We start from the raw sequence: 8,572 nt of genomic DNA on the forward strand, positions 1-8,572 counted from the left end.
TTACACACGATTCCTTAATAAATTCGGCCAGATTTTTCTCAATTTCCTCAAATAAGCACATAAATATTCCCCAAATCCAATCATGAATCTCTGTTTGGCATCATCACCGTGCCATCTCTCATCAATGTTGATTTTAATGCCCCAACACTAGAGCACCCTCGATTACAAGTGCTTCCAACGTTATGAAAACAACAAATTTAAGGCATTAATAAAACTCAGAATCAGTTTCATTCTCCAAACCCAAACGGATTTTCTCATTTCTTGATGCATCAATAGATTTCAATTTTTTCCTCTTCTTGTTGTTGTCACTTTGGTTGTTCATGTACAATCATTTCCCACCATAATTCTCAACTTTTTTTACCTCATTTTACTTGTACATCAAATGTCTATTTTTGGCAAGAAAATCAGCTGCGAGATCTTAGGTTTTTAATCCCTCATGACATGTTTTGCAGCATTTTCCGAGGTTTTTCCCATATGGTGAGGAACTAGGCATGTTCTTGGTTGTGATAGTTCAATTATTGTTGTAAAGATTCAATTTTTACTGGTTTTCTTCAATGCCCATACCCTCAAAAGTTAGAATTCCTCTTTATTCCAGTCTGTTAAATCATTCTTGGAGTTGTTATTTCACTAGTGTTCCTTAAAATATTCTTCTGTGGTTGCTCTGTTCATGTCTGAATTGGGAGCAGGAATATTGAAATAAAAATAACACTTTTGTTAGTATTAGTTAGGGAATTTCAAGAGGGAGATGCAACCTAGGGTGGGAAGCTTTAGTTCATTAGAGGAAGGCCAAATTCCTCTAAGGATGATGCACCAATACAGCAAACATCTACTTCCTCTTAGGCTGCTGCTTCTCTTCCTCTTGTTAGGGGTAGGTCTAGTGTTTCTCTACATCAGTATGTATACGTACCGGTACAGTAACATCCACAACGTTGCTTCCTCGACTGCTGCCACGAGGATCCAGACTCACCACGACCGCTGTGTCCAAGAATCCAAGGGCTTGGAGAGCTGGATTAGGCCCCCATCGAGCCTCTTGCACGCGATGAATGACACAGACCTCTTTTGGCGCGCCTCGGTGGTGCCTGTGATCGAGAAATACCCTTTTGAGAGGACTCCCAAGATTGCATTCATGTTCTTGACAAGGGGGCCTCTGCCCCTTGCACCTCTGTGGGAGAGGTTCTTCAACGGGAGCGAGAGGCTTTACTCGATCTACATTCACTCCTCGCCTGGCTATGACCCCGGATTCGAGCCTTCTTCACCCTTCTATGGCAGGCAGATTCCTAGCCAGGTATTCACATCACCCCATCCATCTATCTCATTACATTTTTGTGGAAATGAATTATTTTGTGATCTATTTGGTATGTTTCCTAACAAAATGATCTACACATTGCCTCATTAGTTGTATGTTTAGATGGAATGTTATCTAAAATGTCTTAGTTTTTGTAACAATGATCTATTTACATTGATTTAAGTTGATCTAAATGGCATGTTTCCTAACAAAATGTTGTCTAAAATGTTCTAGTTTTGGCAACAATGGCTTATTGTAGTTGTTGTTCTTGTAAGGTTGCTGAGTGGGGGAGGATGAACATGTGCGACGCAGAGAGGCGCCTCCTCGCCAACGCGCTGCTGGACTTCTCCAACGAGTGGTTCGTACTCGTCTCTGAGGCCTGCATCCCTCTCCACAACTTCACCAACATCTACACCTACATATCCCAATCCCAATTCAGCTTCCTTGGCGCCTTTGATGAGGACAGCCCCTATGGCCGGGGGCGCTACAACGAGGGCATGGCCCCCGAGGTGAACCTCTCCGACTGGCGCAAGGGGTCCCAGTGGTTCGAGCTCAGCAGGAAGCTGGCAGTCGACGCGGTGCAGGACACACTCTACCACCCCAAGTTTGAGCAGTTCTGTAGGCCCCACACATGCTATGGAGACGAGCACTACCTGCCCACGATGATGACCCTGCGGTCGCCCCATCTCCTGGCCAACCGGACCCTCACGTGGGTCGACTGGTCGAGGGGCGGGCCCCACCCGGCCTCGTACGACGAGGGGGAGCTGACGGAGAAGTTCTTCAAGGATGCTGTTGGTGGTCCTGAGGGGTCATGCTTGTACAATGGACAGACTACCAATGTGTGTTTCCTGTTTGCTAGGAAGTTTGCTCCCACTGCTGTGGATCATTTGTTGGCTAATTCTTTCAAGTTTTTGGGATTTTGATGGGCTTGAAATGATTTTTGGATGTGTTCTTGATGAAATTGAGGAGAAATATGGCATCATGTTGGTTGTGTAATGAAAGCTGAGCTTTGTTCAAATTAATTAAAATAAAGGGTAATAGTGTGTTTATGTGCCTAAGATAACGAACTAATCATGTAGATGGTTTGATCTTTAATTCAGCATTCATATAAAAAGTACACCCTCCGTCCTAAGATATCAGACCCTTATTCCTTTTTGGGGTGTCCCAATATATTTGAGCCATTTCTATTTATGTTAAAAAGTTACTTTACTACCAACTCCACTTACACCACTAAACAACATCTCCTAAATTCTTGTACCCAAAAGAAAAAGCTCTAATATCTTGGGACCGAGGGAGTATTGTACATCCTACGCTACACAACTTTTGTTTTGGGCTTTTAACTTTAAGTAAAAGAAGAAACGATCCAAAAGCAAAGAGAAGAAACAAAGTGAGGTATTTAAAGCTCAATACAGAGGGCGGGTCAGGACGTGCTTATGGAGGCGTCCTCTTCCGGATTGCAGCAGGTTCTTGGAGGTATGATTTCTTGGTAAATATTGGGTTATTGGGTTATGCTCCATTTTGTTGGCTGAACTCTGATGTCTGCTCCATGGTTTAAGTTTGGCAAAAACTTTGGGTTTCTGAAAGTTAGAGGTGAAAAGTGACAGTTTCATTGGAATCTCAATGATCAAGGGGACTTTGAAGTGTCCATCAATTGTAGATCTGTAGTGCAAGGCGTGCGCGACTTGCTTCTAGATTTTGATTCGGTGGTGGTCAACCATTTGCACTGGGAAGGGAATTTTGCTGCGGATTTTCTATCTCATCATGCCTATAGTTTCCCTAGAGGAGTTCATACTTTAGAATCCCCTCCCATAAGGCTTGGTATTTGGTTGTTGCACGATAGACTTGGTATTTCTTATGCTCGCTAATTTTTCCTTGTAATCAGGCGGTGGCCTGCCTTCTCTCACCAAAAAAAATGATAAATCGGAACTCAAAATGAGACGAAAGGAGTATGATTTTTAAACCATTTATATACTTTTATGTGAGTCAACCAACAATAAAGCCTCTAATCATGCGAATCTACCCCTCATTCGACTCAAAAAAAGCGAGTAAGTTCAGTTCCGATGATTCAATTTAAAAACAGTGAAATTGAAATCAAATAACGATAAAAAAGAAATGTGATTATCGCAAATCCTAAACTTCCTAATCTCCGCTCGATCAAATATCATAATTTTCCCGCCAAAATGGTACTAGAAATATTCTCTAATATTGTTAGATTTTCTTCTTTTTCTCATTTTATATTGGATTTGTAATTACAGAAAAAAAATCGAATTTTATCAGAAAAAAAAATGCTTTTCCACTCTCGTCTTCCTAGGGTTTCCGACGATCGCGAATTGGGGAAGAAGAAGACGAGAAAGAGGCAAAGAGATATGGACTCGAATAGCGATCAAGTCGGAAAGAGGCGAAAGGTCGCTGGAGAAGACCAAGTCTCGGATCGGATTTCGGAGTTGCCGGAGTCGATCGCCCACCACATCCTCAATTTCCTCCGCTGCCCCAAAGACGTGGCTCGAACAACGGTCCTCTCGAAGAATTGGAAGCGCGTGTTCGATTCGTACCAGTCGTTCCACTTCGACCAGCGGTGGTTCAAGACGCAGAGAAAGGTAGGGGTTTTCGGGATAAAGAGTAGATGCGAGGACTGGGATAATTTCAAGGGGTTTGTGACGAATGCGCTGGCTACGAGGCTCGATCGCCTCGAATGCGTGGATAAATTCAGATTGTTCGCGAATGATATCGATATTCCATTTATGCAGCCTATGCAGTCAATCGTGGAATGGATTCGAGCCGCCATTGCTAAGAATGTGAAGGAGCTTGAGGTTTGTGCCGGGAAATATCAGGATCCTGCGCTGCCAATTGGTTTGACTGAGTCGAGTTCGATTACTTTTTTGAAACTGACGGGCAGTTCATTGTACGGCTTGGCTTCGTTGAAGATGTGTAATTTGAAAGGGATTTTGATTAGAGAAGCTGTGTATTTTGATGCCAAGTTGGTGAAGAGACTCGAAGAAAACTGCCCGTTGCTGGAGGATTTGAGGATTGTTGGCTGCTCACATCTGCACTATTTACAGATCTCCTACCTCGTTAAGCTTAAGAGAGTCGAGGTGCATGACTGCCCATTGACGAAACGTATTGAAATCACGGCCCCTAACCTTGAAACATTTTGGTTCCATGGGCAGAATAGCTTCAAGCACAAAATCCGCCTCAATTGCACGGAAAAGCTGAGGAATTTGACGTTGATGGGCACTGGGATGACAGACTCTGCCTTTGAAAATCACATTTCCATGTCTCCGTTGCTTGAGAAATTGGAGCTTCGAAACTGCACTAGAATAGAGAAGATTCGGATTTGTAGCCAAACATTAAAGAGCTTGACCTTGATCAAATGCTACATGCTGAATGAAGTCAATGTAATTGCTCCTTATCTCCACTCATTCGAATACCAAGGCCGTGGGAGGTTTTTCCCCCTTCTCAATGCTCCGCGTTTATCTCACGTGAAGCTCTCTCCCAGTTCATGTAACAAGAGACCAGATGATTCATGTGACCGCTTCTCTTGGGACTTGGATGGATTCAAAGCAGGGTTTAAATTGATCATATACACCAAGAAGGTTCTGCATTTTCTTGTTTGTTGTTCAGCACATGGAGTTTTATCGTAATGCCTTGTCTGTCATCAATTTATATGCTGGATTTTGTTTGCAGACTATGAAGATTTTCGAAAAAGCGAGAGAGAAGGATCTTTGGCAACCTAAGGCTGGCAGGATAGAATTGATTGCATCTGCGTCGAAAGTTGTGAAGAATGTTGATGATTGGTTGAGGGAGATCCATGGAAAGAGTCTGGATTTAGTATCATCGGCCGAGGGTGAGCTACTCGAGGTAAAAACTTGCGACTATGCAATGCATTATATAGTACAGTAGTTAATTGTGTGTGTAGTGTATAAGATGTAGTTCTATACTGTCAACCAAATGAGCCCCTGGTGTTTTTTCATTGACTTGTGTATATAAGATGCGGTTCTTATGCTCTATACCGTCTCTTTTATGGTTGTTGCTTGTCATAATTACAGTTAATGTGCAAAAGAATGAACTTATCAAAGCATCAAATTTACCCTTTGGTTGGAACACTAAGAGAAAGAACATAATATATATACATTATACAACATCGAAATTGAATGAATACTTGGTAGTTGGAGTTAAATAGGGGACTCACGCCAATGCTTCCACTCAAGTTGTGCATAAATGTCTCATTTACGTAAGAATGTTTTCTAGTTGAACTATTGAACTATGGAGCCTGAACGTACATGTGTTGTTACTTGTTAGTAAGGGTTTTGTAGTTGTTTTCTGCATTTAGTTATGGAGGAGCCTAAAATTACTGAACCTACCCTTTGTTAGTAAGGGTGTCATTTGGGCACAATCATAATTAGCGCAGGTTTATGGCTTTTGTCGCTCAGTAAGAGTGTTCTTGTCATTGTGGGCACAATCATAATTAGGGCAGATTTAAAGCTGTTGTCTCTTAGAAATGACCTGTAATTGAATTAAAAAAAATAATGTAAAATATCGGTCTTGGCAGTGCCCCAAGATGTAGTCTCAATAGAGGCAAACTATGTAACCAATCCGAGTGTGTTTTTCTTGCTCTTGCAATTTATTTGAGCTTAATTCCACAAAACAAACCTCTTTCAATTCCTTGAGAAGGAAGGGAAACCATGGAAATTGTCTATAGAGGAACTATGGTCTTGTAATTTGATCTTTTGTTCAGATATTTTGTGCCCTGAAAATGATTAATGATGTTCATATGTAATATGCACGCTAATTGTTTTGGTCATGGTTGCAGTTGATAAACACGCTGATAATGGAGAGAGAAGATAGCCCGAGCTGCTGCGGATTGTACTCCAACAAATGTTGGAGACATTACATTGAAGATGTTAAAGTTTCAAGCAAGGAGCGTGTACGGAGGAAGACATCATTCGACTTCACATGGACGCCTAAGATAAAGAAGTCCAGAGTCGAATGACATGAGGATTGTGTCTGTGCATAGAATTGGAGTCCAAATTATTTTTTAGTAAAACTAAAAATATTTTTGCCAGCTCTGTTGCTGTGGTTGCACAGAACTTTGAATATATGAACAGTCTGACATAGTGAGAATATATCCTCATTATCGTCAAATTGATGCAGCTCATCTACCTTTTATCACGAACATGAACAATACAAGGAATATATCCCCATTTAATCATCTCAGCACAGATTCAAAGCAATCATATTGAATCTAAACCGCTAATGTTGTACCCTAAACTAAAAAGGTAATCTTTATTCCCTTTGCCTGTATTGGAATTAGATACTGGAGCAAAAGTGGAACATTCTTCTACTCTAGCTGATGTGTGTATATATATATATAGTAGTATGTGTTGAAGCATTGCAATCAACATATTTGCTCTTTACTTTTCTTGCAAGTACTCCTAGGTTAAACATGGTACGCTACTATTTTCATGCTTGTCCTACTACTATATTCTTGTCAAAACATATGAAACTTATGGTGTGATCTTGATCTTGATCTTGATCTTGTAGCAAGGGGAAAAGGACGAGGCGGGCGATGGGAAGGAGATCGTGGTTGGGCCATGGGGAGGAAACGGCGGGAGCAATTGGGATGATGGGAGCTTCAATGGAGTGAGGGAGATCAAGCTCATGTATGGCCGTTGCATCGATTCAATACGCGTCGTGTACGATAGAAACGGAAGGCCCGTTGCAGCGGAGAAGCGTGGAGGTGGCGGAGGCACCAAAACTGCTGAGGTATAAATGTTAATTGCATCATCCAATTATTCCAACATAGTAGTAGTAGTAGTAGTAGTAGTATTAACTATTAAAGGTATCGAAGTAAGACTGCATATATATTGGGTGCATAGGTGAAGCTGCAGTTTCCGGAGGAGTACCTGACGGCGGTGTGGGGGCACTACGCCCCGGTGGTGCACGGGGGGAGCCCGGTGATCCGGTCGCTGACGTTCAGGACGAACCGCAGAACATTGGGGGCGTTTGGAGTGGAAGAAGGGACGCCATTCAGTCTGCCGATGGAAGGAGGACAGGTTGTGGGATTCAAAGGGAAGTGTGGTTGGTATGTAGATGCAATTGGTTTCCACATAGCTAAAGTGAAGACAGCCAAAGCTGTGCCGAGAGCGCAGCCTAGTCTCTTCAGAAGGCTCACTAGCTCTGTCTCGTTCGCCCCTCTTACTCTAAGAGACGGAGACGAAGCTCGGGCTAGATCCACTAAACCTGCCCCTCTTACTGTTAGAGATGGAGACGAAGCTCGAGCTAGATCCACTAAACTTTCCACTTAGAAAATACAACACCTAATTTCCCGCCTAGTAGATGTTTTAGGTGATCCTTATCGATTGTATTGATATTGTAGTATGCTCTATCCGCTTCGAAACATAAGACTATTGTTCCCATTTCACCAATAAACATTTTTACTAAGGATATCAGAGGGGATCTTTTTCGATGTAATCCAATCTAGGAAGCTTCCACTATTTTTACTTTCCATATTATCCATTTTTATGTCTGACTTGATTTTAGTTCTGTTTACATTGATTTGATTTGTTGTTTTGATGATTGAATGTGTATGTTTCCCATTGTATCCGTGTGGTTGTCTATGTTTGAGCAAAGTAGTTAACGGCTAGCCAGATTACTCTTTTCACAACGTACTTGCCATTTGAAGATGCTATTGCATTTAAGGTTCAATCAACCCGACTTTCTTATAATTTGTGGCATATACATATTTGCTCTACATAAGAGGCTGTTATTTGTTTTTAAGTATAATGATGTAGAAGTTAGAACTAGTGTTGTCTAGGTGGAACCGTGGAGGACTTGCCTTTGTAGTTCTGATGTAATGGATTATGGATTAGTTCGCTATCTAAGATTGAATTAGATCGTGTCAAAGAGTCAATCCTAGCAAGAAAACATCGTTCCGAGTTAATGAGTCCCATTAGAAATGAGGTAGAAATGTTGATAATATGGTAACTTCTCCTCTCCTGACATTCATGTCTTGATATTGAACAGTCAACACTTGGAATGGTTTTAAAAGATACCCGTAGAGAGCCTATAGGTTGTCTTGGTGGCTGGTCGTGAGCTGCGATTCCACTGTTGGGCGTTGGAGAACACAGTTAACTGCCGGAACCGTAAACCTCGGTCACCTCTAGCCGAAACCATGTTTTACATGCATGTACATTGGTAGAGACATCCTTGTTCTTTTTTTCTTCTTCAAATAATGGCTGCATTTTGTTTGCAAAATGAACTGGAGCTGCAAAGGTAATTTTGTTTCTT

General features: G+C 41.8%; 3 protein-coding genes across 3 annotated transcripts; all 3 read left to right on the plus strand.

Annotated features, from left to right (window-relative positions):
• The first annotated feature begins 215 nt into the window (after positions 1–215).
• LOC125203509 (glycosyltransferase BC10-like) lies at positions 216–2,343 on the plus strand. The gene is made up of 2 exons (XM_048101864.2): positions 216–1,285; positions 1,561–2,343. Exons 1-2 carry the CDS (start codon positions 746–748, stop codon positions 2,206–2,208), a joined length of 1,188 nt encoding a protein of 395 aa, XP_047957821.1. The 5' UTR covers positions 216–745; the 3' UTR covers positions 2,209–2,343.
• Positions 2,344–3,445: 1,102 nt separating this feature from the next.
• On the plus strand, positions 3,446–6,435 carry LOC125207368 (FBD-associated F-box protein At5g38590-like). Its single transcript, XM_048106671.2, has 3 exons — positions 3,446–4,878; positions 4,970–5,143; positions 6,096–6,435. Exons 1-3 carry the CDS (start codon positions 3,571–3,573, stop codon positions 6,273–6,275), a joined length of 1,662 nt encoding a protein of 553 aa, XP_047962628.1. The 5' UTR covers positions 3,446–3,570; the 3' UTR covers positions 6,276–6,435.
• Positions 6,436–6,620: 185 nt separating this feature from the next.
• Positions 6,621–7,756, plus strand: LOC125207369 (Mannose-binding lectin superfamily protein). Its single transcript, XM_048106672.1, has 3 exons — positions 6,621–6,731; positions 6,827–7,048; positions 7,162–7,756. Exons 1-3 carry the CDS (start codon positions 6,636–6,638, stop codon positions 7,588–7,590), a joined length of 747 nt encoding a protein of 248 aa, XP_047962629.1. The 5' UTR covers positions 6,621–6,635; the 3' UTR covers positions 7,591–7,756.
• Positions 7,757–8,572: the final 816 nt, after the last annotated feature.

The sequence above is a fragment of the Salvia hispanica genome, chromosome 6 (genome assembly GCF_029641045.1).
Source record: "Salvia hispanica isolate PSC_SH4W2 chromosome 6, Shi_PSC_v1, whole genome shotgun sequence".
Taxonomy (NCBI): domain Eukaryota; kingdom Viridiplantae; phylum Streptophyta; class Magnoliopsida; order Lamiales; family Lamiaceae; genus Salvia; species Salvia hispanica.